Consider the following 27,990-nt stretch of genomic DNA (forward strand, 5'->3'; position numbering starts at 1 on the left):
CTGCGCTTCTAGAAGGTGTGGTGTTCCTGCAGCCAGAGCTCCGGCAGCCAATGACGTGATGGAGCGCGAAAGGGCATAGCGCCCCCACCCACCACGCCGCGGCCTTTTAAGCCACCTTGCGAATTCGCTTGCTCCTCTTTCTCCAGGCAGCACCAGCTGGTCCTCGTTCACGACTCCTCACGACTTCACGACTTCACGTATACAAGGGCTATAGCTCCGCGTAACGATGGATGTCTTTTGGACGCTGCCGCCCGTTTCTAGGTAAGCTTCTCTCTTCCAAGGAGCTCGACAGCCGCAGTTCGCAGCTCCCACCTCACTCCCAGCTACGCGCAAACAACACGTACAATCGCTAACAACCCCTACAGGACCATCACAGCTGCAGCAGTCGTTGTATCGGCTGCAGGCTACAGCGGTCTCCTCAGCCTGTACCACTACATCTTCGTCAGCCAATATGTCTTCACGGTGTCGATGCTCCCGCAGCTCTGGCGACTCTTCACAGCGTTTCTGATTACGAAACCCAAGTTCGGCATCCTGCTAGACCCCTACTTCCTATACCAGTACGGCAGCTCCATTGAGCGGGAGTCGCCTCGCTTCAAGGATCCAGGCGACTTCTTCGTGTACACTTTGTTCCTCGGTAGCGTCATTGTCGTAAGTACCCACTGCATACGCGTACATAGCTTCCATCGCATCGACACAACTGTCTGCGACCTCTCGACTTCGGTCAAAATCACCTCCGCATATCTGCCCGCCCAGCCTGTTGTTCCTAGCTGAAGCGGTTCCTGGAACGGAGGAAGAATACCCTTGCACATCATGCGGTTCCGTCATTCGCAATCATATAAAGGGACTTGTGTGGTGTGTAGGCATGGTGGGATTGTCACTTGAGAAAGCTTTGCGAATGCTCTCCATTTCGCAAGGCGGTGTTGGCTCCCTACATACTTTCGCGATTCGTTTCGCTTTGTTCACCTGCATCTTCTCGTCTTGATATCGGTGTGCTGTGGATGGACTTGTGCTAACAGTCCGCGCAAAGGCAACAGCAGGTGGCATCCTAAACCAATACACCTTCCTCCCGTCGCTGTCCCTCGCCTACGCATACACGTTTGCGCAAGATAATCCTACCCGCTCCGTATCCTTCTTCGTCATTACCTTCGAAAGCAAATACCTCCCCTTCGCTATGCTCTTCATGGCCTTCGTCATGGACGGTCCCGATGCCGCTCTCGGACAGCTCATGGGTCTCCTCGCCGCACACTTGTACGACTTCCTGACAAGGATCTGGCCTACGTTTGGCGGTGGCAAAAACTACATTCGCACACCTGAGATGGTGAAGCGCTGGTTCGGTGCTGCGCCAGGCAGCGTGCAGAATAGAGGATATGGGCATGTTGTGCAGGGACGGGGAGGTGCTGCGCAGCCTAGTGCGGCGAGGGCGACAGGCAATGCTTGGGGTGGAATGGGTCCCGGGAGGAGGCTGGGGGAATAGACGTATGCGGCTGAAAATGTCGCGTGCGTTTACACATTGAGGCTTGGTATTGTGGGTTTTGGAGCTTTGGCACTTGATTGCACTGCCTTGATAGACGAGATCTAAACATCTTCACAATTTCTTCCTGCCGATCCAGCTATTGCTTGATTCGCTGACTTGGTTTGGAAATCTGCAACGACGCTGCAAACTATCTCAGCGAATCAGGAAATCGCTGGATCGGCGGGAAAGAAGCTTTAGCCCTTGAATGCATTGTCTTTATGGACGAGGTTTATACACCTGTACAACTTGTTTCCTGCCACGCCAGGCAATCCCGGGCGATCAGTGATCAACTACAAAGATTCGCTCAAATAGTTCAGAATCACCTGGACTGGGAGGAAACACGTTGTAACATGATCATCATGACATTATTCAATCATTTCGTCCAATGCCTCTTGGCTATAATACAATTCCTCCTCTACACGTCATGAATTCAATTTTACTTCGAGCTTCCAGCAGGATTGCTCGGTCCATCAACAGCCCTCTCGACATGCCCTGCGATTCCATTCTTACTCGCGTCAAACTGGCTTCCAATCACGCCGTCCTTGCTGAATGGGCCACCGACTTTCTCGCCGATTTGGCCGATTGCGCCGTCGGGGTTGACTGTTGTCCCGATATTAGCATCGTGTTGAAGTGTGGTTATTGGTATACTAGAGGGAACTACTCACAGTTCTTGCCAATCGCGCCCGCACTGCTAATCACACTGGGGTTTGACTGCGGAATCGCATTTGTGCCCTTGTTTGCGCCGAGCTTGTCAGCTGCGGCTGTGGTGTTGTCGGTCATGTTTCCGGACATGTTGGGTGTGGATTGGTTCGCTGTACCGAGGCCGAGTTGTTCTTGGAGGGGACCGGTGGATTTGGGCATTTAGTTCGATGTAGAATTGATGATGGTATAAGCTGTCAGGGAAGGGATAGGTAGGGTTTCTTATATGAATGGTGGTGGTGGTTATGCATGGAGAGTACGTCACGGATGCTCAAGTGATGATGGTGACGATGGTGATGTCATGATGATATGGAAGTGGTGGGAGCGCAATTGCAGAAATACGCATTCGGACAAAGTCGATGATGTATCTAGTGAGTAGCTTCCGTGGATCTCGATTCTGCCTTTCGCATGCCAGAAAGTGGGGTGGAGATCTGGTGGTCGTGGTTGTGATTTGCTACTTGGGCCGACTATGGCGTTATGCAGCTGTCATGTACCTCCACGCGTGATCTACATGTTAAAGGTACCCGCACGGTTGAACATGGACGTAATGGGTTTGGGGAGGTGGAATGTGATTTCATAGATGCTTGCTGGTCTGGTATCATTGCTGGGTTGGTGCCCGAGGACTACTGTATGGATCTAGGCGGTAATTACATGCGCGTCATGGCTAGGTGCGTCTCTTTGCTCGTGCTCCGCCTACTTTGGGGAATGACAGTGGGAGCTTCAGCTTCGCGATGAAGTGGTTGGCGGTTTCGGCTTTGGTGAGCTTCATGCGTGTGAGGTCGGTTTGGGTTGGGGCGTTGAGCTTGCATCCGAGTTCGGCGAAGTATTGCTTGATCCTGTGTGGCGTTAGCATGGGTCAGGTCAAGTGGTTCTTGGGGAACGTACTCCTTGTTCTCGAGCTTCAGATCTTCTCGCAGGTCGTTCACGTCGACTTCGTAGTCGTCGACTGTGAGTGCTGCCGCCGCAATGTGTGTCATGAGGTTATCGACGTGCCAGCGAGACATTTCAAAGGAACTGCACAGATTAGCCAGTCTTCATCAAACAGCGACTGACATGACTTACCCCTCGGGGGCAAACTTCCTTCTGATGGCCATGAGTTGACCCGCAGGCGTATCCTCGCCCATGGCTTCCTCCAACTTCCCCTTCATGGGAATCTTCTTCGGCCGTGGTCCACCTCCTCCAATCAATGCGGAGTTGAAGTTGATGCAAAGCAGTATGAATCGCAGGGCCTTTAGCTTCTGTATCTGTTTGTTCTTGGCGAGCTTTACGATGCGCTTAGCAACGTATTTGCTGGCCACGCTGACTCCTTCGCCGACTGATGATTTTTGAACCCAGTCCTGGACATCGAGCATGGTCATGAGATCGCTTCCAATCACAACGTCCGTAGGGTAAACATCGGCTGGGTATTCGGCTGCAAGGTTGGGTGTCGGGCGAGGCTTGGAGCTGTCCACGGCTGCTGCGAGATCGTCCTTGTTCGGCATGACAGCCGTCGCGGAGGCCATTTGCTGCAGAACGTTTTCGGCAACTGCGTCGGTTCTTGCTGCATCCTCGGCACCAGTTCCGCTCTTGATGGCGTTGAGTGTCCGGTCTTCAAGTGCCTTCCTGGACTTCTTTGATCCGAACTCTGCCGCGAGTGCAGCTCTCTTTGCCATGACAGTGTTTTGTGCCGCATCCAACGCCTCTTGCTCTTCGCGCATTTCTTGTGCTTCGCTTCGCAGTGTGCTTCGTACGACAACTCTCTTGACCGGGACGATTTGTAGCTTGCTTGTCGCAGGGTCGAATACGCCAATGTAGTCTTGTAGCTGGCTCTCGGCGCTTCCATCCTGCTCTTCTTGTGCGATGTAATCCAATCGAGGATGGCCGGATGATTGGAACAGCATTTCGGTTTCCTCGCCTTGTGGTCGGATCTTGGTGCGCTTGTACGGGTTGAAGGATATCTTCGATGGGATGGTGAGACCGGGTGTGACAGCTTGAGCGCGTTAGAAAACATATTTGCAGGGTAATTCAAGGTTTTCCGTCATTTGCGATGGGTTTTGACGCCATGCGACAGCCTCGAGAGTCGTTATCATACCTAGAAGCGGACCCAGAGTCTCTTTATTCTCTACCATCTTGACACGGACATTTCCCGTAGGCGCAACGGCCGTCTTCTTCTTTGGGCGTTCGCCATTCTGCTCCTGTCTCTTTCTCTTCTTTTCACTCATGTCGGCGTTGCGGTTCCGATATGGCAACATGGGTCGCGTTGTGTCAAAAAGTTCGATCGCGAATTGGCAGAACTTTGGGCGGTCAGCTAGCAGCCATAGCCGAGCGACCGGGGTGAGGCCTGCGCTAACGCAGGATCGTCCTAGCGCGTCCGCGATGACGTCCACGCGACGGACGCGTTCCAGACTTCCGCATCCGCATCGCAAGTGCGGCCACGGCACACACGGAGCTTCCCTCTATTGAATCCCTTGTATCTAGTCAATGCAGTCGCCCTGAGACAGTAAACAATCAAACTTCATCTCCACCCTTCGTCCTCCATCACCCATCATCACCATCCATTGATTCATTAACCACTGTACTGCTACCAAACGCACCTATTTCACCAACCTCACCATGCCCACCGTCCTCCAGACAGCTGGCGACATGGTCGACAACCTCGGAAACAAGATCCATTACACCACGCGACGAGTCGGTGACCAGATCGAGACCACCACCAACCAGGTCCTGCCACCCAAGCAGCGCGAGCACATGCTTGAGAGAGCCCGAGACTATGCCCATCAGAACCCCAAAGTAGCCGTAAGTTGTTCGATAGCATCTGAAGACTCCCATCAATGACACCTTCCAGGCCTTCCTGACCACCCAAACCGCATTGACTGGCCTCCCGCTGGCCCTCTTCCTCGCCTTCGCAACAACCACCCTCCTCGTCTCCCTATCAACCTGCCTCTTCCTCGGCCTCCTCGTCTCAATCGCCATCACCTTCTTCCTCGTCGGCTTCGCGCTCCTCTTCGTCGTGCCCACCGTCATCATCGCCAGCTGCTCAGCAACCTTCATCTTCATCTGGGGCTTCGTGGGCTACATCATCCTACGCAGGTTCAATGAGGGTGAGGAGCTTCAGCGTGGCACACCCGTTGGCGATAAGTTGTACAAGTTAACAGGCGGTAGATCGGGATATCTACAAAGCGATCAGACATCTTCGGAGAGCGGCAGTGACCGAAGGAGGTTGGGTGGTGGAAATGCTGCGAACGGCTCTAATGGCGGTGCTGGGCACGCACATGGTGGTGTATCGTCGCACAAGGGCGTTGGCGGGCCTGTGAATGGCCTGAATGGTACCCAGGGCGCTGTGGAGTGGGAGAGGAAGTGGGCGGATGGCGTGCAGCCGAAGCCTGTGGTGCTGGAGACCGAAAATGTCTTTGAGGTTTTGAAAGCGGTAAGTAAACTCCCAGTTCTGCGTTGATGCCCAGCTAATTGTCGAAAACAGGAGGCTCCAGTTTCCTAGAAGCGTGCCTGGGACTCGAGCTCGGGTTGCAGGTCTTGATGTATCTTTATTCCTATAGCACCTTCTTACGCAATCGCGCTGCCCTAAAACGATAAAGTCACATTACCTACGGTCTCCAGATTCTCATGACCTCTGGTGTATGCTACTTTTGTTCGACATGTCTTCGCTACTCTCTCATGAGATCTGACGTCACGTGCAGTATTTGGTCTTCTAGTACGTATATAAACCTGTCCTCAGCTCGCTCCATCACTGCTTCATCAAATTCACCAATCTTCTATTTTCCAAAAACGGATGCAAGAAGAATTATGTTCTGTCGCCGGTCTTTCCAAAAGAAACCGGACCCATTACGATGACCGTTTCTCCTGGAGACCATTACAAGATATAGACACGTCTCCGTTCCAGCGCTTCGTACCATCACCACAGAATTTCCAATCTCTTTCAAAATTCGCAGACACTGTGTTTATGTGCTGAGTGCACGCCCGACTCCAAAAATTCCACCAAAATTCATCAACCGGATTCGCATGTGCCGTGTTCTTCAACCCAAAAAAAATACTAGCCCAGCAAATGTGTGTCTCCTCGCTGTGAGCAAAAGAAAATGCAAGAAAGTACATGTCTTTAAGCTGCCAAAACGAAGTAGGACAAGAAGAGAAGAATGGCGTTGCTGGCCTACGTTGGCGCCTTAGTCGTATTCAACCTCTTCTGCGAACAAAAGGACTTTGTATATGCACATGTCCTGCACAGTCCTGGGTACACGTTGAGTCCATCAAAACGCATTGTGTGGGTTTCTAGAACACCTCACGGTATATCATAGGGCTAAAACACGTCTTTTTGGATCTAGGATCTGGCAGCCGGTGGTGGCTATATAAATATCTTCTCCCGCAGCTGCAATCTTCTTCTCTAAACATTGCTTACTTTATCAAACCTTCAAAATGCGTCGGCTTTAGACTGATGTTTTCTGGGCTTTCCGTGCTTCAAAAAGCAATCGAATGTACAAGGATGTTTCGTGCAGCACCTCCGAAAATCATGTCCAACTTCAATCATGGCCTAGGTTGACTACTCAAATGTTCAGCGGCCGACATAATGCTCTCGCATTTCTGAGGCATCAAAGTCGAGGACATTTCTCACGCATGATCGGCTGGAAACAGGAGCCTCCATAATTCTCTGCTTGGCCGAAATGGATTTGCTACGTATGTATGAAAAAGCAGCGAGTTGACTGTGTTTATGAAGCTGCCGTCGCGACTCCTCCACACTCCAAAAGAATAGACTTCACCAATGCATGACTGGATTTGGGATTCTCCCCACTTGCATACTGATTTCGCGAGGAGCGTGTTCAAAATCGAGCAGATCATTGCATGTGGGAAACGAGAAAGTTCAAGTAGATAAAAACATGGTCTCCAAAGTGCAGGAAAATTCAGTCGATTCATTCATGTCTGCTGCAACGGTCGTCTTTTTGCATCTTTTGCTCCACTCAATCGTGGTACAGCACTATAGACGACTACGCGTCGTGTACACCGCTATAGTTGATATATAAACCCTCCTTCTCGGACCTGAGAGTCTGCCATCTTCCCCCATCATGAAGGACTGAGAACTCAAAAGAAGGTGAAACAAACTCATGTTTCTTCCAAAAGTCTAACGTGTACTGGCTATGTTTCCTCGGAAGTGCGGCTGTGGAAACAAAACGACTTGGTGACGAACTGATGGATTCGCCGCTATTTCCGGTCGGATCCTCAAAAAAGAAACGCATCTGGTTGACATGGCGTCACTCTCCTGCACTGAGCTGTGGGTATATAAATTCTTTCCCTGGTTTCTCTTTGTACATTCAACTTCGATGAGGCGGCTGTCCGTGATTTCAAAAAGTTCATACACCAGCTTCATGGATTCTGGTCACGCTGTAAAACACGCATTGTGTGAACTCCTTGACCAGACCTTCGCACAGTCAAATAATGCGCGTTTGTTCTCATGTACTTCGCCGATGTGTGAGGAGAAGACGAAGTACGTGTTTAAAGCAACGCTTGCGGCTTGTTCATGATTGGCGTAGCACTTGGCTGCTGCCTAAACCAGCCACACCATCCCTCGCCACCCACTACACTTCATCCTCACCTCTTACCAAACAACGCACAGGGTTTGCCCCAACGTTAAACAAACTAGTCTTGTAGAATCGCATCTCAAAATGCCCGCACATCCACACACAATGAGACGCATCCAAAAAGAATACCAATCCCTGCGCTCCGACCCCATAGAAGGCTGCACAGCCCATCCAATCGACCCATCAAACCTCTTCTCATGGCGCGCCACAATCCGCGGCCCCCCAGAAACACCCTACGAGTCCGGCACCTTCCACCTCACCGTGGAGTTTCCGGAGGATTACCCGATCCACCCACCCACTATCACATTCACCACCCATGTTTACCACCCAAACATCGATAGCGACAATGGGTATATATGCATCAACATCTTACAACAAGATTGGTGTCCCGTTTTGACGATATCGAAAATACTGTTGAGTCTGCGGTCGTTTCTGGATAGTCCGGATGCGGAGGATGCGTATTATCCGAGTATGGGGAGGGAGTATGTGGAGAGGAGGGATGTTTTTGATGAGCAGGCTAGGAGGTTTACGGAGGAGTTTGCGGGGGGTGGAGAATAGTTGTCAGTGTTTACTGGGTGAGATGAGATGTTGGTGACACAGAGGTCATCGCAACGAGCGACTCACAACTTCCAAGATCCATATGTACCCATCCAATCAGGTCCTCTCGGAAAAAGAGAAGTATCGTCAACACAAGAGCTTGCGACACAGAGATCGAAACCCAACCATTATATATGTCTACTCGGTGTCTCGATCGCATTCGAGAGATCACAACACAGGAAGCTACAACTCGTTCAACTCTCAACAAGGCAGTCTCGAAAAGAGCTTCCATGGGTCTGATAGCCCAGACAACTCATCCCGCCATGTACAGAACATTGTGGTCTTGCCTCTTTATCATCCCTTCCCTCATTCAATGGGCAGATTCAGTCTTGATCGTTCCCTCTATCAGCCGCGAATCCCCTTTACTGGAACGGATACATAGCACGTATCATCTGGGCGTCCCCGTCAGATATCTCGAACTCTGGGTACTTGAGGCCACCGGCGAGACGCAGGAAGGCGGCCTGATTCGTCTGTGGATCCACTTTGAACATCGGGTACAACGTGGGGTTTGTACGATCCCCTGACACGATGGCTTCATTTGAACCTCTACGACTATCGTAATGCATGATTGACTGGTAATCGTATGGCGAGGCTATGTCTGGAGCGATATTATACGTGATGAATTCGGAGCCGATGAAACCGTGTCGAATTGCGAGAGCACGATCGTTGCAGAGCATGTCTTCTGTGCAAGTAGGATCCTCGGCTAGACATCTTCCCCATGCTTCGGCGAATCCTTCGACGTTTCTGCAATTGTAGATAATGTACTGATCTCGGTCGGAACGCTCATGCTCGTGGTTTAGACCAAAAATGTGACCAAGTTCGTGTGCTACAGTGAAGTCCCTGTTGTCGTCTGTCGTGTGTCCCGAGATCATCAGATGATGTCGGCCGGGAACGTTACTAACTGTGTGGCCGACCGAAGCGAACCCTTCGCGATTCATGGGATCAGTCGCGACCCAATACACAACCACAGTTTCAGGAGGTATCTGTGGGTCCCATACGCCCGGAGAGGTGTAGCAGTACGGGTAGTTAGGCCCTCCGACTGGTTTGAAGCGTTCGAAATGCAAATTGTGGCCATTCGATGCTTGCGCCGCACCGAGCTTGCGTGTCCAAGTCCCCCAACCGTTGTCGACTGCTCTGAAAATATTGTTCTCGGCGAGCGCGTCTCTGAAGCACCAGTTAATCAAGAACCTTCGATCTGGTTGCCGGGGCCAACGTTGATTGTTAGCGTTGTAGACGGGGAACCTGGAGGAGTTAATAACTGATGGGCCTTGAGCATTCGCACTACATACCCAGCATGGCCGCCGGTATCAAGTGGCGGAGCAATATCGATTGGGCCAGGAGAAGGAAGAGTGGTGTTGAGGAACTCTGCCGAGATCGCACATACGAGTCCAAGGAAGGCAAAGAGAAGGGAAAGAGAACGCATTTTTGGATGTATAGTCGGCCTTGGAAGTGGTCGCGCGCGGTTTCGAGGTGGCTGCTAGAGAGTGTCGAGTACAGCAGTGATAGTCGTAGTTAATGCTGTGGCAAGCGAAAGTGGGGCAACATATGGTGAAAGACAAGCTCTAATGTAAACTTCACCTTCACTGAGTAGCGAGTGCAGGTATCATAGGTAATTATTGTTGACACTGATTCATCTCTGCAAGCCCTCGTTCAGCAACGTGACAACCAGGGTTGCAGTGAAACTACTTCTAAGCCTCTAAATTCTAACGTCCGCTAACCCGACACGATTAATAGTGAGGATACATAAACCGGATTGCCGCAGCGTCGCCTTGGGAAATATGGTAAGCTAGCCCAGGTACATGACCCTTTAAGGGCAAAAGGAAGAGCGGTGCTACGCCTTGAGCATTTGCCATGCCTATTTGAGCCATTGGGTACGAGTTAGGATCTGTTGCTGAATATGGAGCCTGATGATTGGTTCCCGCTATCGAATCGTAGTGCATGATGGAAGCGTAGTCGTAGGTTGAATGGTAATCTGGAGCGGCTGCAGTCCTTGTAAATGAGCGGATTAAGTCCCATCCGAATTGTTCACCGACACCATCCACTTCCGTAAGTTGCTGAAAGGTGACGTGGTTGGCTTGAGCAGCCTGCCAAGCTCGTGCGAATCCGTTGAGTTGCTGAGGCCTGAACTGAATGTAAATATCTCGATCCGGTCGTTGGTGCTCGTGAAGAAGGCCAAACACATGACCCAGCTCGTGTGCTATCTGCCAGACCGGGTTCGGAATCTCTCGCCCCGGTGTATCCACGGGCCCCTGGGTTAGATAATGTGCGCCCTTTTCTCTGCCTTGGTAACCAGCCGGAGCAAATGCCCCAACCACTTGAGGATCATATTTTATACGCACTGCCGCGCGAGGCATACCCTTAGTCCATTCGTTGTTGTCATCGTAACAATGGGGATAGTTGCCTGTGACTGGATGTTTCCAACGTTTGAATTCTAAGGCGTGGTTGTTTTCAGAAGCCGTTCCCATGACTGAGGTCCAAACAAGCCATGCCTGTTCCATGCGCTGCACCGGGATCTGTGTCTCTGCGAGCTGATTCTCGAAGCACCAATAGATTGTGAACATTGCCGTATATTCATCACGAGGCCACCTCCTTGCCGCTATTACAGGGTGCCTGCAAGAGTTAGCAAGTGTCGAGGTTGTTCACAAGATCGAATTATGGATGACGAACCCAGCAAAGACGACCCCAAAGAAGGCGAAGAGAAGAAGTAGGAGCAGCATGGCTGGGCGCTGAGTTAAGTTCCTGAAGGTAGATTCTGGGATTTGTCGGTGGTAGAGCTTCTGGTGGGTTGAGGCTAGTAGTATGTATAGTCGATGCAGGTCCCTGGGTAGGCAGCGAAGGTGGAGTGGGCCAATGCACTGAGTGCGGTGTCAGCGCGGCGGAAACAACGCTGGTGCAAGGGAAAGAGAATAAGAAAAGTATAGGTCTTTGCAATAGTTCTGCTAGCCCCGCGATGAACTACTAGGGACACCACTTCTTGGTCTGTGCGCTTTGGACTTGTCGGGCAAACGCGTTTTGAAACCTAAGTGGAGGCTCTTTCACCACCTACGTAAAGTCAAGTGTAAGATTGTCTACGAACTGCAATTTCTGAGTTCGAAACGCCAGATTATGACTAAAATATGGTTTGCCTACGACGCATAATATAGGTATTGCTGGTTGAACGCGTCACTGGCGAAGACTGAGACTGGAGCGTATGGTGAGACACGAAGTTTGAGCTCAAAGTTGAGCTACAGCAAGTGCAGCTTTCCAAGTGTACTTAGTAGTTTTCTTGGACACCTCCCGTCTAAGTCTTTATCTAGCTATTCGCGGTCGTGGGCGAGGAATAGAATGATCGAGCGATCCAAAAGCGATGTTGGCCGTCAGTGCGTCGGTATCATAAAGATCACTGGTCCAGTGCGGGAAGGCCGATTACTCCCACGGATACAACAGTTTGATAGCCTCTTTTTCCAGCCTAGAAATCCCCCACTCCCCACTCGGACGTGGCAGCGGAAGGAGCGACTTCTGACCATTCTTTCCACCGGTGAGTCGAACCAAAGGGTAATTATCGGGGTTGTTCTGATCCTGATTAACAAGAGCAGGGTTGTGGCTCTGCCACGAGCTGTAGTGCATGATCGAATCGTAATCATATTCCGCGCTGTATGCCAAGCCGTCGTTCGTCCACTTGTAGTACTCTGAAGCGTCGAATTGGTAGTGCTTCGCAACATTAAAGATGTTACGGAGTTCGTTTATGGTAAAGCCGTCGGCAGTGGCCTTTTGGAGAGCTTCGTGGTAGCCTGTGAGACTGGCGCAGTTGAAATGGACGTGGTCGTCGCGGTCTCCGCGTGAGTGCTCGTGCATCAAGCCGAAGATGTGACCTGAACAGATACGATTAGTTACCGCTTGTATCCTAATGGAGGAGAAATAGTTGTACCTAGCTCGTGAGCTACGACTGTCTACCTGTTAGCGGGTCCGGACAATCGAAAATTGCTTGTCAACTTACCCCAGGCCAGATCTCTATTCGGTGCTTGTTCCGCGTTGCCGATACTCAATTGATGACGACCAGGTGAACCTTCAGACCTACATCCCAAAGAAGACGCTGCTGCCCAGCCCCCTGGAGCACCACGCTTGATAACGACGGTGTCTGCTGGAAACAACTGATTCCAATCGCCATTCGCCAGATAGCAGTAGATGTCCTGGCCAGGAACAAGGCGCCGTGTAAAGAGCAGTGAATGGCCGCTCTCTTTGCCCCAGCGACCAAGAGAACGCTGCCACGCTCCCCAGCCCTCCGCTATAACCCCTTCCAGCTCATCTTTGGCAGCCTTGTTTTCGTAGCAGTAGGCGATTTCGGTCTTGCCGCTGTTATCGGGGTGCTTCGGCCAGCGACCGCTCTTGTCGGCGCCAAACCTAGGGATGTTAGTATCGTGGCGTTTAAAAGGTTGCGGGACTACCAACGAATCGCCGAACCAGCCCATACCTCCCTTGGGAGCGCTAGCTTTGATGTTAGTAAAGATAAAGAGACAGGAAGTACCGCGACGGCGCACCAGGCAAAGAGTATCAGGAGTATTATAAGCAACATCGTGGCTATAGTGTATCGTCCCCCTCCGAGTGCACTTTGTTCCAACAAGGGGAATTTATTTAGTGTAGTGATATGGAATGCATCGAGGGAAGACAGATCCAAAGGCGGTAATAAACCCAGAATCTATGCTTCCGCCCAAGTTCAGTGTAGCGGTGGGAATTCGGTCCAGATCTTGGCAGCTATAGTAGTACAGAGTGAAAGGTTCTCGTGTGTATTACGCCTCCGATTTCTGCTTTCTCTCGTCCCAGTGTCATCACTTTGACTTTCCAGAAAGGTACGATAAGCTCGGTATTTGCAAATCTACCGACATCATGCCAGAAGCACATGAAGATATCCAGCAAGATACATACAATCATTCTTGAAGACAGGAACCGATGAGGTCGATGTGACGCCAGAATGCTTGATAAACAAGAAAACGCGCTTTTGACTCGGACTGCGGTCTGCTGTTGCTTCCTGATGGTCGCTGGAGGTGTATATTAGGGTGGGAATACATCAGAATGGCGTTCAGATGTCCCCTGAAGAGTCGACGCCACCAGGGCAGGATGCACCTTCATTCACACTGGTTATAGAGAACACTCGGGCATGTTGTAGCTGTCCACAAGTCATCATTGTAGCAGGAGAAGCGCGGTTCGTGTGAGAGATGTCGTGCCGGAATAGGAGTACTGTGCCTGGGTAGGTGCCCAGGTGTCCGCCGCCCAAGAACGCGTGTGCGTGTCGCGCTAGGCACTCCAAAGGAGACTAGCGTTGCGCGCCGCATGCCCAGGTGCGGACGGCAGCGGCAACTCACCAGCACCGGAGCTCCTGAACCTCCACGGTGCTCTCTTCTTTCTACGTGCCTGGTTGCATCACCTGTCACGAATCTTGCGCCACTGTTGTCGCATCTTCCAAGGGGCTGCGCTGCATTGGCTTTCTCCGCGCACGCGACCTCGCATTGCACATATGGATTCTAACGACATCCGTTGACGGAGGTCTGTTCTCACCCGCACTTCAACGAAGAAGGCTGAGTACTTGCTTGATGCTGCCAGGCATTCAAAATCGCCAAGTGTGCATGGCGCTAACCTCGTAGGTCATCTGCATGCGATCGTTCAAGGATGTGGATGAGGGGCGCAGCTGAAGCGGACATGTCTTCACGCCACTTCATGCATCTGGTTCGTTCTTCAGGATTCGCGCTGAGATGGTGCATCCAGATGAAACCCACAGCATTATCTCCAGGATCTCCAAGCATTCAGACGTTACCACTTGCTTTTGCTGGCTCGCTTTGCGACAGCATTCTATCAAAGCTGAAGCCCCACTTTCTTCGCCCCCACGGTAGCGCAAGCGCGGCGCAATCGGATCACGACCTCCATGAGACTTCTGAATGCCAGGACATATGAGTTCCACGATGTGTCGGGTGCGATCAAGCCTAACTACGCGATCTTATCGCATACATGGGAAGAAGATGGGGAAGTGGTCTTCGAAGATATCCGTGACACGTCCAGGGCCAAATGGAGTGCTAAGAAAGGCTACTTCAAGATCAAGAAAACATGTGAACAAGCCTTGCAAGATGGATGCGACTTCGTTTGGATAGACACATGCAACATCAACAAGGACAGCAGCACAGAGCTCTCGGAAGCTATCAACTCCATGTTTCGGTGGTACCGCGACGCTGTTATCTGCTACGCTTACATCTCCGATATCAGATCTGGGGACCGGCGTTCGTTGTCCGAGTGTCGCTGGCTCACTCGAGGTTGGACGCTACAGGAGATGATCGCTCCAGATCGCGTCCATTTCTACGACATGAACTGGGATTACCTTGGCAGTCGCATCTCTCTTGCGGCGCAACTCTCGGAAAGCAGTGGCATCCACACGTCGGTATTACTGCGAAGACATCGTGGACAGATGGGCTTCCAAATACCGACAGAGAAAGGTCATTTGGTCATGAATCTTACAGCTGAACTTGACAACAGCTCATTTTCGCGAACTACAGTCAACGAGAGCGAGTGCCAATGCTGCACAAGTACTGAAGAAGATGACGTACAGTCAATGCTGGATGGATTTAGCGTGGCGCAAAAGATGAAATGGGCTTCTGCACGAACGACAACGCGAGAGGAAGACCTCGCCTATTGTCTGATGGGGCTATTTGACGTGAACATGCCCCTCCTGTACGGCGAAGGGAAGAAAGCTTTCTATCGACTGCAAAAAGCCATCCTTGGTATATCGTCAGACCATTCTATTTTGGCATTTCGGTCAGATCCGTCAGAGGATCTCGTTGCCGAACAGTCGCCGTTACTAGCATCACACCCTATATTCTTCCGCGATGAGATACTAAACATGCACATGCCGGCTCGCGGTACGCACACTACTCTTTCAGGGACTACGCTATCTGTCGAGATGCTCATATGCCCGCTGGAAGGCAACGGAACACTTCGCGACGAGTACCTTGGCATTCTGGACTGCTCAATAGATGGAGATCCTTCCATGAGACCGGCTATCTTACTGTCACCTGTGCATAGAAAGAAGCTAATCTTCCGGCGAAGTTCCGGTGATGTCACTCTTTTCCGGCTAGGATCAAAGCACCCTACGGAGGCTGTTCTGGTAACCGACCGCCAGCTGAAACCCGAAGAACGTATGCTTACGAGAGAACCATATGCTTAAAAGGCAGCAGCTAATCGTTGTAGTGATGTGGGTATCCCAGGGATTACGATACGATTCCAGCAACATGAAGCGAGCTCGAATCACCCTCGTTGGCGAAAAGGCCACCAATCAAAAACAGAGCCATGCTAAAGCGCCCATACGCGTCAACGTATCTCCAATCTTCCACGAGCTGGGGTTTCATGTCACGTCGTTACCGCCTCTAGTCGCCGGGCACCTGCCCGACGCTACATCCCGCCTCGGCAGTATAGAATTCTCCAGTACACATGCTGGACGGTTTTGCGTGGACTGGAGTCAGCCCTCTCCCGGACAACTACAATGCAGCATCTCAGCAGATTTACAACCCGGAGACTTTGGCATGATACAAGAACGGACAGTTCCCACCGTCAACCTAGAGTTCGAGTCTAGAGATGCTTGTACGACCACACCACTCGAAACGGTATGCGAGTCAGAAAACGTACTACTCGGCGTTGTGGTCCCCGGGACGGCTCGTCTCAAGGCCTGGATTTCGATCTCCAGAGAGACTTTCATCGGAAGAAGTCGCTTTGAGTTGAGCATCGATGCAAAGCTCGTGACGCTAAAGAACAATAGGGAATCAAGCGCTCCTCCGACACGGGTACGAGACATGTGGGCGAAGCAAATACCGTCACTTAAAGGGGTGGGTGATGGGCCACTACGACTACCGCATCGCCAACGAGATCAAAAACCACCTGCGACAGAGGAAAGGAAAGAGAGAAAGATCAAGGCGTCAAACGAATATGATTGACACATGGCTACACGATTAATCCAAGCTCAGCGTACGACGAAGCCCTTTTTACAATCTGCTTATACGATATGTTCGATTGCGTACCACATCATACACATCCGCTTATCGCGACTTAACAAGAAGTCGCATCTTCGAAGAATTTTGCTGCTCAGCAGAATGTGAACACCAAAGCTCCTTCTGAGCACGCAAATCATTATCAGCCCGCCCAATCGCGATATTCTCATGCCCCAGCCTCCTCCTTCATCTCGATCTCCTCCTTCACATCCTCCACCTCCCTAACCTCCACAACCCCCTTAAGCACCTTCTCCCAAACCCTCCTCGCAACCCTAAAACTCCTACACCACTCCTCCCAATCCCCTACTACATCCCTCTCCAACCACTCACCTCCCCTCGCAGCCACATGTTCTATGTACTCAACAGTCAACTCTTCTTCTTCGTCTTCATCTCCAGCATCCCCATTCTTCCCATCCCCTTCCTTCCCATCCCCACCCCCCTTCCCATCCCCACCTTCCACCCCGTCGCCCTTCTTGCCATGACTCTTCTTCTCATCAGCCCGTGCTTTCATATCAGGATCAACAGCCGTCCATTCCAACAGTCTCGCCTCTACTAAATCAGATATACCGCACGGCGTAAAGAGTATCTGCACAACGTCTTCCGGGTTGACTTGTTTGGTGTCTGCGTCTGCTTCGGGAGCGAGGGCGTAGTACCCGAGTGCGTGGCGCCCGTCTTCGTATAGGTTCGGCAAGAAGAGGATTGTCATCGCCGTGTCTGTCTCCTTCTTCTCGTGGGGCGTGTCTTCTGTGAAAGCGGGGTGGTTGGCTTTCGGCTTCTGCGGGTGGTTTGACGCTTCGGACGCCCCCAACGCTTCAGATGACTCGGACGACAGGGCTGAGAGGCTTGGTATACCAGGAAGCCTCGCATTCGCCAATAAATTGGGTAAATGCGTAATCGCCGAGTCGAAATTTATAAACGGCAGATTCCTCTCTGCGACACGTAGGATAGCGAGGAAGACGGCGGGATTGGTGGTTGTAGCGCGGTAGATATATTCTACGTAGTTAGGGCGGTTGCAGCGCGGTTTGGGTAGCTTGGTGTAGTCGATGATTGTGTCGCTGATTTCGGGCACGTAGGTACGTTCGTCTCGCTTGGGCTTGGGGTTGGCGGCTTTGGCGTTGGAATTCTCATCGTCATCGTCGTCCTCATCATTCTTCTCATCCCCGTCTTCATCCCCATCCCCATCACCAACAGACTCAGACCCTAAGGGTGTGACCGCATCCTTCGGAATAGTCATCTTCATATCCTCCGCATAGTTCGTCGTGATATGCGCATACGTCTTCTTCAGCGTGAGTTTATGCCGGTAGTCCAGTAGACCACGCCTGTAGCCCGGGGCGGTGTCGAGTTCAGTGGTGTTGACTACGATGTCGTCTTGGTGCGAGTCGAAGGGGTATCGCTTTTCTTTCTTCGGCTTTGCGGGTTGCTGGGCAGATGGGGCCGCGGGGGGTTTGGGGGGGACGATCGTGGGGACGGTGCGTTTGGCGGGTGCGTGGTGGGGAGGTTGTGTCATTGTTGCGGGTGGGTTGGCGGGCGGTGGGCGGTGGTGGTAGGTGGTAGGTGGTAGGTGTTCTGGCTATGGAGACGAGGGCGTGGCGGACGAGGTTATTGAGAAGTGCGGGCTGTAGGGATTAGTTTGAAGAAATCATCGGTCACTGCGAGGTCGAGATATATGTCCGTGCAGGGACTGCGCTTGTTATTACTCCTTCACTACATTCTCGCAAGCCAAGGCGACTATACAGCTACTGTTTCCACACAAGCGCTAATCAGACTCGTCGTCCGTGTCTACACCAAGTACAAGCGATATCTTGTCATCGTCACTGTCCTCGTCGTCGAGGTCTCCTTCACCTGGCTCGGGTAGTTCAGGGACTGCCGAGGCGGTGCTGGTAGCGGCGAAATCTGACGTAGCGGCTACCTCCGTAGTAGGAGCGGATTTGCTGAAAGATACAGACGCTGTTGGCGCAGGAGGTATTGGGTGTGCTGTGCGCTGCTCGTCTTCGCCAGTCTTTGCTCGCTTGGAAGGCGAGAGAGGACCATCTTCGCCTATCGGCCGCTTGGTTTCGCTGAATGCGGTAGGCTCAGAGATGGTAGGGCGTTGCGCAAGCGTACCCTTGCGAACCGATCGTGGAGTTGAGAGGTCAGGTTTGCTAGGTGTTGGGGCATCTTCCATAGCAAAGTCCTTCGCTGCCGTGTCTGATTGCCCAGCGGTTTCCAGCAGATTGTCCAACTCTTGTCCAGCAAAGTGGTCATCCACCTGCTCTAGAGCTTGCTGCTCTTCTTCTTCTTCAACTTCTTCATCCTCAACCTCCATCTCTTCGTCTTCATCGTTGCCATCATCCAACTCCAAATCCTTGCCACCCAGGCGGATGACTGGCATCCTTGGTCTGAGCATACCCTCTACGTCCATCTCAGCGGAGAAGGACCGAGCCATGAGTGGTAGTATGCTTGCTGCGGGCTTTCCAAACTTCTTGCTCGGTGGTGGGTTCAACACACTAGCTACCATGGCTTCCTTGTGCTGGGTGAGAATGGCGGTGCGGTCCAGACGAGCGCGCATTGAGTCGGATAGGTATTGAGCTGGGATGCTTGAAAGTAGGATCGGGAGCAGATCGTGCGCGGCTTGTTGGAGTCCAGGGAATCCAGCGTTGGGGCCGCCGGCGTTCTTCGCAGCGCCAAGGAAGCTATCGGCGTTGGCAGTGGTCTGGGGCTGACTGTTGCCATTGGCCTTAGCCTGGCCGGGAGTCTGTTGGTTTGTAGGCGCCGCGGTTTCGGACGGTAGTAGATCGTCGCAGCAAGCGCGAATGAGAGTTACGAGGGAATCGATGGTAGTTTTGTGGAGAGCGACTCCAGATCTCCTCAACAAAGCAGCAATCGCCGTGTAGCATGCTGTTCTAATCTGAGCTGTCTCTTTTTCCGCACTAAATACCCACACAAGTTGGTCAATGATGGCTGGGTCCAGAGCCAACGTGCTGCTCTGGGATCTGTGTGCTAGAGCAAGAAGCACTTCAATCGCGGCGACATGCACGTCTGGCAACAATAACCAAAGACTTTCACGCTCGTCCTTGCTGACTTGGGCATTTAGACGTACGGTGTTCTGGAAGTTCTTGCTCGCCGCCACGGGAATGGTAAGGGAAAGCATTCTCGAGAGTAGGTCAACGATCATGCCAACGTTGACATACACAGTGTTCGACGTGGGGCTTTCGATGTACTCCTTGATGACGTAGAGAAGGCCTGTCAACCGTTCGCCACCAGCGAAGATTCCCGACCAGGCGGATAGATCCGAGCCCGGCTCCAGGTCTTGAACTTCGTCATCCAGTGTGTTACCGTTCGAAAGAGGTGCTTCACGTGCCGTCGATTGCCAGTCCTCGATCACAGCGCGGAACACACGGTCTGTTGTCTGATGTGTAACGTTTGTGATGTTCTTGACAGCCTTTGTCCACTCTTCGCTCGAAGCTCCTTTTGGTGCACAGCAAGGTAATTGGACGTAAAGTTGGCGCGCCGCAGCTGCGATGTCCGAGCTAGCCCCATGATTGGTTCCAGTTTGCTGCTCCTGGCTGAGTTTATCAGATGGCGTGGGTGCGATGAGACGTCCGAGAAGCGGGTAAAGTTGCTTTAAATAAGACCGGAAGATAGTAGGGTGTCGGGGCAGCAGCTCGTTGAAGCTTTCTAGGATGATCTGTAGCAGACTGACGGGGGTAGCTTTGGCATTTGCTATCTGCAGACAAACTTGGACGAAAGGTGATAGCGACGGAGTAGTGATTTCGCGGATCAGCGTCGGGTACTCTCTGGTCAGAAGGAAGATGCGCGTCAGGGTGATGATGCAGAGCTTCTTTGACGACGGCGAATCCGGCTTATTCAAGAATCCTAGAAGACCACGCACCCATGGCAAACTCTTCTGCAGAGTCTCCCAACCCCCAACTTCAGTCGTGGCCTTGATCAAGACTATGGCACACCATCTTCCTTGGGGAGTCCGGTCTTGGAGCAGAGTGGTGAGTAGAGTGCGGTACTTGTGTATAGCAACGGATGCTTCCGACGACGTCGCTTTGGTACCTGAAGCCTGGGCCGAAGAGAGGAGGGCCCTGCAATTGGCCAATGACGCAGCTATGGCAGGCACGTGTTGGGGGAGCTGGGATGTTGGCGTGGACGAGATGCGGAAACTGAGCGCTCGCAGCGTCGCCAGTTCGGAAGCAATGGGCGCCATGGTGATGACGATTCCCCTGGTTATTGATTTGATCAGCCCGTCTCTGATCAGCGGAATGGTTGTCGTCGATGGCTGGTAGAAAAAAGTTCAAGGCCCGGAGTTAGCGTCGGACCGCACGCGCTAGAGCTGCAGGGATGTGCGGGCCAACTGCACAGAAGAGTGGGACTTGTGCAGTCGGTCAGTGACATGTGTACAGCCATGGCCGGCGTCGTCGCATTCAGTATTGCTCGTCGAACATGATTCTACAGATATCGCGACCCTGTCCAGAGCCAAAGGCATATTCTTAGCACCATGGTGGTATGTCGAGGTTGCTGTCCTCCCTCTCCCCTGGCGCCGAAGCAACGTCATCTTCAACAACGGTAGCTTACAGGACCTACAGACCCCCCCTGAGAGCGAAAAGGCCAAGCGCTACATACAGCAGCTGGACGAGGCACGATGCGCCGGACGATGGGCCGACGTGCCTGAGTTGTGTCGCAAGGTCGAGAAGCATGCGCCGCACCGACGATGTCAGCAAACCTCTCTGTTTGGTCTTTCTGAGGGCTAACGGCGACCCAAGGCCTCACCCTCACAGCGCGCTCCGACGCCCAGATAGCCGCACACAGCACCAAGAGGCCCTCGACCGCCTCCTCTGCCGCCTCTACCACCGGCCTGTCACAGATCATACCCTCGCTGCTCGCAACAATCGAAGAAGATGGCACGCAGGGTCAAGACGCCTTCCAGGCCAACGTCTGCCTCGGCTGGGCCCACTACGTGCTGGACGAGCCGGGACTGGCAGTGGCGCGGCTTCCACAGGACTTTGGGGCAGTCGCGACCCAGCTGTCGGGCGAAGCAGGCACCTTGAGTGGCTGGTCTCGGGTGTGTCTGGTCAAGGGCACATTTCTCAAAGGTACAGCTACACTGTGTGACCTCATTCTGGCTCCGGAACTGACGCAATCTAGGCTCCGCGCTCGAAAAGACAGGTGCAATTGGTGAGGCAGCCACCATCTACTCGTCAATAATACCCTGGCTGTCCACCACTACCACCCCGAACACCGAATCGGCCCAGTTCAAGATGTGGGGAGAGCAGTCCCTCGTCCGCCTCTGTCAGCTGTCCGACCAGTCCACGGGCCTCAGCGAGCGAATCAACGCGTCCGAGGCTCTGCGCACCTACCGCTACTGGGCGAAGTTCTGGGATGCAACCTCCAAGAACGCCGCATCAGACGTGGGTAACTCAGCACGGTATCGAAGATTAGCGTGGAAGGCCTACTACGACTCGCTATCAACCATCCTCCGCTATGACCTCGCCTACGAACCCGATTCCACGCCCATCATACAAGAGAAGCCAACGCCTACCGCCCAGTCAGACGCTCGATTACGGCAGCGGGCGGAGCTGAAACGGGTCGAAGCTGTCTACGAGAACCTGTTGATAAGAGAGACACACTTTCCCAAAGCCAGTGAGACCAATCATGAAGTCGAAACGTGGGTGGACTCCGTCATGGACAACTGGCGCCTCCTCTGCGGTCCCACCTGGAGCGACGATGATCTAGGCGAAGGAGGGAAAGAGGGTGTCGCGCGAGGCGTGCTTGATGTAAGTTACTCATCTGCCCCGAGAAGATCCAGTGACTAATAACATCTAGATCCTCTATCGAGCAGCCACCAAGACGTACCACTCGACCCAGATCCTGCGCAACCTCTTCGTTGTCCACGCATCTCTAGCCGAGCCTGAACTGGCATACAAAGCCTACGACTCCTATGTCGAGATCATCACGCGGAACAAGGATCGATCGGAAAAGTCAGGCGAACTCGAGGCTGGCATTGACGACGACAGCACGGTTTTGAGGACTTCCGCCGAGGCCATCAGGATGCTCTGTAGATGGGGATCTAGGCATGACGCCGAAAAGGCTCTCGAGATTGCTCACAGTATCGAGCACTGGTTGGAGCAGGCAGATCACCTTCACTCAACGTCTGATACCCGCTCAATTGCTTCGAGCACATCTTTCGTCGAACCCACGGCCCTAGCTGCCGCCTATTGCGCCATTGGCATCAGTCAAGCACACTGGGCACGGCTCACGTACGAGGTTGAGGCACGGGCCACGATCCAGGCCAAAGCTGTGCAGTACCTCAGGAAGTCGCTTTCACCTAATCTCGGCGACGAACATAATGTGGAAGCTCTGTACGCCCTCGCTTTGGTTCTCGCGGAAACAAGGGACATCCTCGGTGCCATCAAAATCGCTAAGCGTGCACTCTCTCCAGCAACAAAGGGCACGACGGTCAGTGTAGACGGAGTTCTGTCGGATGGCATCACCACTGAATATGGACGCGAACGCAAGTTGATACCCGTGTGGCATCTTCTTGCCCTGCTTTTGACGTCACGGTCTGAGTTTACCGCTGCTGAGAAGGCATGCGAGGCGGCTTTCGAACAATTTGGCGATCCTGCTGTCCTGTTCGGCCGTGACTCGGGCGCATTCCGAAGCGAACACCTCCAAGAGGCTGCCGGTCAAGAGCCTCTTGAATCTGGTATTGTCGATCGCATGGAGCGTTTCGAAAAGAGCAACATACTGCAGATCAAGATGACGCAGCTGTCTCTTCTTGAGATCACCGATGGTGCCACCGCTGCGGTTGACGGATGTGACGAGCTCCTTGCACTGTACGGTCGACTGTTCGGCGATCCGGCAGCTGACAAAGTCAAGACTCCACCCGAACCTGCGTCGCTGGCGCCTCCAAAGACCGCCTCGGGCACACGAGGTAGTATCTTCCGCGGACGAGGGTCAGTCAGAACGACTCAGCAAGAAAATGTTGATCGAAGTAAATCTGTGGTCAGCTCCAAGACAGCTACCACACAACCGGAAGTGCCTCCTGCGATTCAAGTCACTGATGACAACGGCGCAGCTCCTACTAACGGTCATCATCGACATCATCTGTTCCACCACCACAAGCAGGATGATGGCCAGGCCGGCAAAGACACTGTTCCAGAGGTACCACCGCTTCCAGAACACGTTCCAAACAGCACTCGTGCACGCAGTAACACTGCAAACTCAAAATCGCCTCGACGCATTTCCAATCCCAGCTCTCCAGGAAAGTCGATAGAAAAGGGTGACACACCACTTCCACCCGTCGCCCATAACCTAGATCACTCCTCTCCGCCTCTGGGTCACGAAGAGCAACCCCCCAGACAGGATACTCGCTTGCCTTCGCGCCTGCCACATGCTGACTACATACCTGCGGATCCCCACTTTTCCAAAATCCAAGAACGTCGTCAGAAAGTCTCGTTGCTGGTCAGCATATGGATCTTCATCTCTGGATTATATGCAAGAGCGCACATGTTCCAGGATGCTAGGGAAGCTGTTGCTGAGGCATTGAAGCTAGTGGAGACATTTGAAGCAGAAGTGTCATTGGAGCACTCAACAGCAAAGGCGCTCGCGGACAAGGGGTGGGGTGGAGGCAAGAGTGTGGAGGAGTTATGGGCGGATGTGTTCGCTGCTGTAAGTCTCCCAATATCTTCGATGTTACCTCTACTGACATTGCTACAGCGCGCAGAACAGCTTGTAGCCCAGTCGATGAAGCATGAAGCTCGCGCAGACTTTGAGCGCGCTCTACAACATTTCCCAGACCACCCCGAGGCCATCGTTGGTCTATCGAACATCCTTTTGGATATCTACAGCGAGGTCATACCGCTGGAGCCTGCCAACACCGACACCGTCTCCGCTCCGCTACAGTCATCGGCCTCTTCAATTCATACAAAGACGTCGACATCGAAGACACAATACCTAACCTCTCACACACCGTCGGTAGAGAACCAGCTCTCATCACCCACGCTCACCCGTCTAGCGGCCCGTGACCGCGCATTTGGTTTACTGTCCACTCTCACAAAGCTCGGCGCCGGCTGGGACTATTCGGAAGCGTGGTACGCGATGGCTAGGGCCTACGAGGAGAGTGGGCAAATCGACAAGACAAAAGAGGTACTCTGGTGGTGTGTAGAATTGGAAGATACGCATCCCGTGCGCAGCTGGAAGGTAGTCACAACCGGCGGCTTTGTACTATGATTGAGATTGCAATAATCGTACGTAGATTGGGCTGTCCGTATACCCATCCTAATTATGCAAGTTTGGATCTCTGTTAGAACCATCACTCCAGCAATCTCTCCACACTGACTAGAACATTGAAGTGACCCCCTTCCCAACATCCCATCCTGCCCGTGCACCTCAAACTAAATCCCCCACCCCCAACCCCCCATAATAAACAACCCCCCTCCCCCTCATCCCCGCACTCTTCACCCCCTTAAGCACACTCTTATGCACCACAGCCTCCCTCATCCCCCACCCCTCCGCTCCCCCAGCCCAACCCCTTAACACCCCACCCTCCCCATCCAAAAACCTCACTTTGATACTCAAACACACCGTCGTCGCGCGGCGGCACGTAAACGCCCAGCACGCATGATACACCATGCGTTGCAGCAACCAAGACAGGTTTGTGTGGCCAGGCCGCGAGCGAGCCAGATAAGGATGCGCAGGGAAGAATATCCGATACGCGATACTGCGGGGGAGGGAGGTGGTTGCTGTGATGGGGCCGCCGGTGAAGGACACGGGTATGTCGATTAGGATGTTGAGAGGGGGGTAGGTGTGGAGGGTTGGTGGGGGGATGCATGTCGCTATGTAGGAAAGGATTCGGAGGATGAATGTTGTTACTGCTTCTAGCACGCCCACATCTGGCGTCGAATTGAGAGTCCACATCCTGAGCCTCTTGGCTAGCTGCTCGGACGTGATTCCGCCCTCTCGGTAACGCCGGATAGAACGGATTGTGAAGTCTCGTCTTCGCGGTTCTATGCGGTGGAAGAGGAAGGTCCAGAATGTGGGTTGGAAACGGAAGGAGTCGTGCAGGTTTATCACCCCCAGCATGTGGTCTGCGTGTATTATTATTGTGGGGGCGGAGTGTCTTATGGAGGAGAGGTGCGGGGAGAGGATGTAGGATGCTTCTGTGTGGATTTGGTGGTTTGTGGCGAGGAGGGAGATGCCGGGGATTGTGGTTGTTACCAAGGTAAGGTGGTGTGGGCCGGATTTGAGGGGGATGGTGTGGTGTTGGGTTCTGGGGACGAGGTGGGTAAATATCTTTTGTCGGAGTTCTTTGGGGAGGGAGAGTAGGGGGAAGGGCTTTGGCGGTATGGAGGCTGGCGGTGGTGAGGATGTGGGTTTTCCTGACGACGGGAGCGAGGGAGGTGGTTCTGTTGGGCCCATAGTTGTGCCGGGATGCGCGGGCTGTAGGATTTGTTGGTGTGGTAGCTGATGTTGCCCAGGTGTGACTCTGTAGTCTGGTTTTAGGCGGGTGATTATCTGTCTCATTAGAAGAACTCGGAGTTTGTGATGAGTGAGACAGTAAGATGAGATCGTCTTTCACCGTTACAAGCGAGCAGAGGCATTTTCGTTCCACAGTGTTGGTTTCAGGGTCGAGAAGTGGATTCTGGTTACCCACGTGTGTTCCAAACTATAGCATTGCTCTCCGAACGCGGAGTTACGAGATGTGACTAGAATCGGTGTTGCATACGTGCTTTCAACGCTGCATAAGTAGATGCGAATATGCTGCATACTTCTACTTTGATGATATTCATGTAGATGCGTAGCCACACCTAGTGTGGTCAAGGTCTTTGCTATGACCAGAACGTGGTGGTCAAAGTATTGTGAATTTGCAAGCATGATTTGCGCATCGATCTCACCTCGATGCTACTAAACGAAGTTGAAGTACTGGTTGATAGGCAGCCTCCATGACTTGCTTAACATGGAGACGTGATCAACGTAGGTTGAGTGTCGTGCTGGACGATCGTTGCGTCTCCATGACTGACGCATGCATCGCCTGAAACCGAAGCTATCAATAACAGAGAGCGGAAGTGTGTCAATGTCGAATTGCGCAGTTGCATAGCTAGTGAAGGTGTAGGGGAGGTTGATAGTAAGGCACGCGCGACGCCAGACGCGTCAACGCCACGACCTGACGTCATTGGTCGGAGCGAAGACACCCGTGGACGAGCTACCTTGGACACGAACCTTCGCGTCTTTCACCACCGGCACCACTCATCTCAATACACTATGACTCCGTCCTTGCTTATCGTTGAGACTCAAATGAGTGCATTTCGCATTACTGCAATAATTTCTTCGACACTGGCTCGCTCAATCCCGTGTTGATCGCGTCCCAATGCGGCTTCCACAACTATGAGGCGCGATGGGAGTGGTTGCTAATGTGTCATAGCTCTTGCCCATAGCGATGACTGACATGGCAAGCATGGATGATGCGGAGGCTGTCGCAAAGAGCGTGGATGTCATCTGCAGCCCGGACTTGTTTGTTGACGCATCAGACCGAAACATTCCATCGATCCATCGCAACGCTGCCATTCATAACGCATCGGAGTTGTTACGAGACTTTCAGCACGAGTTATCCTGGTCTTGGGTATTGCTACTACTGCAGCACTCAACATGAAGGCCGCTTTCCTGCTTCGTGTGCTTTCGGCCACGTCGCTCCTCGTCAATGCAAACGCCAATTCGATCGATCACCAGCAGCGGGACGGTTCACTTGATGACTCTATCAAAGCTCAGCAGATTATTTCCATGAATGGGATGCTTAGCAACGTTGACGGCTCTTGGGGAACCCCGAGTGGCATGATGCTTGCGAGTCGGTCGGATCCAGATCGTATGTGCTTTGAACCCTCGATGGTTAACTGAAGGCTAACTATCAAGACTTGCACACGTGGAAAAGAACAGCTGCGTTAGATCTTCAACAAGATGTCCTCGCACTTCGTACTACAGCTCTTATAGGCGATGCTAAACATATACTTGCGGAAGCAAAAGGCGCAAAACAGTACTCACGCGCGCAGAAGACCGTCAAAGCTACGTTATGGCCCACCATCACGGATGATCTAGAAATTATTGCTCGGTCCTGGAATCGAACCAGTCCTGATGTGTGGAAAGAGACGAATGCTTCTTCGTTCTTCACTCTCTCAGCATCACATCGCGCTCTGGTCGAAGGACTGGCACTTTCAGAGACGTTGAACCGAACCTGCGACGGCTGCACTTCTGCCGTGCCACAGATATTCTGTTTCATGAGCAGTTTCTGGGGCGATAATTATATGCACGCAAATCTCAACGCCAAAGACCAAAGGAGCGGGATAGACGCGAGCTCTATCCTCTCTTCTATCAACACGTACGATCCTCAAGCCGGCTGCACAAACAGTACCTTCCAGCCATGCTCTTCCAGAGCCCTGGCCAATCACAAAACAGTAACCGACTCTTTCCGCCCTCTATACGGTATCAACAATGGCATTGCACAAGGCCAGGGAGTTGCCGTTGGAAGATACCCAGAGGATTCTGATCACGGCGGTAACCCGTGGTATGTGACCACACTCGCGGCCGCGGAGCAGCTGTACCTGGCCAGACTCCAATGGCTCGAACTTGAAAGTTTGAGTGT

General features: G+C 52.7%; 11 protein-coding genes across 11 annotated transcripts; 5 read left to right on the top strand and 6 right to left on the bottom strand.

Annotated features, from left to right (window-relative positions):
• Positions 1-226: 226 nt before the first annotated feature.
• On the top strand, positions 227-1,474 carry J4E79_008726 (uncharacterized protein; the record flags this gene model as incomplete). Its single annotated transcript, XM_049357580.1, has 3 exons — positions 227-261; positions 366-648; positions 1,028-1,474. The coding sequence occupies 3 exons, from the start codon at positions 227-229 to the stop codon at positions 1,472-1,474; spliced, it is 765 nt and encodes a 254-aa protein (XP_049208051.1).
• Positions 1,475-1,949: 475 nt separating this feature from the next.
• Positions 1,950-2,374, bottom strand: J4E79_008727 (uncharacterized protein; the record flags this gene model as incomplete). Its single annotated transcript, XM_049357581.1, has 2 exons — positions 1,950-2,113; positions 2,179-2,374. 2 exons carry the CDS (start codon positions 2,372-2,374, stop codon positions 1,950-1,952), a joined length of 360 nt encoding a protein of 119 aa, XP_049208052.1.
• A 502-nt stretch (positions 2,375-2,876) lies between these two features.
• On the bottom strand, positions 2,877-4,413 carry J4E79_008728 (uncharacterized protein; the record flags this gene model as incomplete). Its single annotated transcript, XM_049357582.1, has 4 exons — positions 2,877-3,048; positions 3,098-3,226; positions 3,275-4,181; positions 4,284-4,413. 4 exons carry the CDS (start codon positions 4,411-4,413, stop codon positions 2,877-2,879), a joined length of 1,338 nt encoding a protein of 445 aa, XP_049208053.1.
• Positions 4,414-4,804: 391 nt separating this feature from the next.
• On the top strand, positions 4,805-5,726 carry J4E79_008729 (uncharacterized protein; the record flags this gene model as incomplete). Its single annotated transcript, XM_049357583.1, has 3 exons — positions 4,805-4,987; positions 5,037-5,618; positions 5,688-5,726. The coding sequence occupies 3 exons, from the start codon at positions 4,805-4,807 to the stop codon at positions 5,724-5,726; spliced, it is 804 nt and encodes a 267-aa protein (XP_049208054.1).
• Positions 5,727-8,732: 3,006 nt separating this feature from the next.
• Positions 8,733-9,666, bottom strand: J4E79_008730 (uncharacterized protein; the record flags this gene model as incomplete). Its single annotated transcript, XM_049357584.1, has 2 exons — positions 8,733-9,565; positions 9,660-9,666. The coding sequence occupies 2 exons, from the start codon at positions 9,664-9,666 to the stop codon at positions 8,733-8,735; spliced, it is 840 nt and encodes a 279-aa protein (XP_049208055.1).
• Positions 9,667-11,775: 2,109 nt separating this feature from the next.
• On the bottom strand, positions 11,776-12,922 carry J4E79_008731 (uncharacterized protein; the record flags this gene model as incomplete). Its single annotated transcript, XM_049357585.1, has 3 exons — positions 11,776-12,221; positions 12,347-12,750; positions 12,888-12,922. The coding sequence occupies 3 exons, from the start codon at positions 12,920-12,922 to the stop codon at positions 11,776-11,778; spliced, it is 885 nt and encodes a 294-aa protein (XP_049208056.1).
• A 1,344-nt stretch (positions 12,923-14,266) lies between these two features.
• J4E79_008732 (uncharacterized protein) lies at positions 14,267-15,556 on the top strand (the record flags this gene model as incomplete). Its single annotated transcript, XM_049357586.1, has 1 exon — positions 14,267-15,556. The coding sequence occupies one exon, from the start codon at positions 14,267-14,269 to the stop codon at positions 15,554-15,556; it is 1,290 nt and encodes a 429-aa protein (XP_049208057.1).
• A 983-nt stretch (positions 15,557-16,539) lies between these two features.
• On the bottom strand, positions 16,540-17,880 carry J4E79_008733 (uncharacterized protein; the record flags this gene model as incomplete). The annotated part of the gene is made up of 1 exon (XM_049357587.1): positions 16,540-17,880. The coding sequence occupies one exon, from the start codon at positions 17,878-17,880 to the stop codon at positions 16,540-16,542; it is 1,341 nt and encodes a 446-aa protein (XP_049208058.1).
• Positions 17,881-18,129: 249 nt separating this feature from the next.
• J4E79_008734 (uncharacterized protein) lies at positions 18,130-20,565 on the bottom strand (the record flags this gene model as incomplete). Its single annotated transcript, XM_049357588.1, has 1 exon — positions 18,130-20,565. One exon carries the CDS (start codon positions 20,563-20,565, stop codon positions 18,130-18,132), a length of 2,436 nt encoding a protein of 811 aa, XP_049208059.1.
• A 291-nt stretch (positions 20,566-20,856) lies between these two features.
• J4E79_008735 (uncharacterized protein) lies at positions 20,857-24,587 on the top strand (the record flags this gene model as incomplete). Its single annotated transcript, XM_049357589.1, has 6 exons — positions 20,857-20,862; positions 20,945-21,071; positions 21,137-21,451; positions 21,504-22,132; positions 22,182-24,026; positions 24,075-24,587. The coding sequence occupies 6 exons, from the start codon at positions 20,857-20,859 to the stop codon at positions 24,585-24,587; spliced, it is 3,435 nt and encodes a 1,144-aa protein (XP_049208060.1).
• Positions 24,588-27,002: 2,415 nt separating this feature from the next.
• On the top strand, positions 27,003-27,986 carry J4E79_008736 (uncharacterized protein; the record flags this gene model as incomplete). The annotated part of the gene is made up of 3 exons (XM_049357590.1): positions 27,003-27,216; positions 27,333-27,912; positions 27,944-27,986. The coding sequence occupies 3 exons, from the start codon at positions 27,003-27,005 to the stop codon at positions 27,984-27,986; spliced, it is 837 nt and encodes a 278-aa protein (XP_049208061.1).
• Positions 27,987-27,990: the final 4 nt, after the last annotated feature.

Source organism: Alternaria viburni (genome assembly GCF_023758015.1).
Source record: "Alternaria viburni strain BMP 2772 chromosome Unknown scaffold_21, whole genome shotgun sequence".
NCBI lineage: Eukaryota > Fungi > Ascomycota > Dothideomycetes > Pleosporales > Pleosporaceae > Alternaria > Alternaria viburni.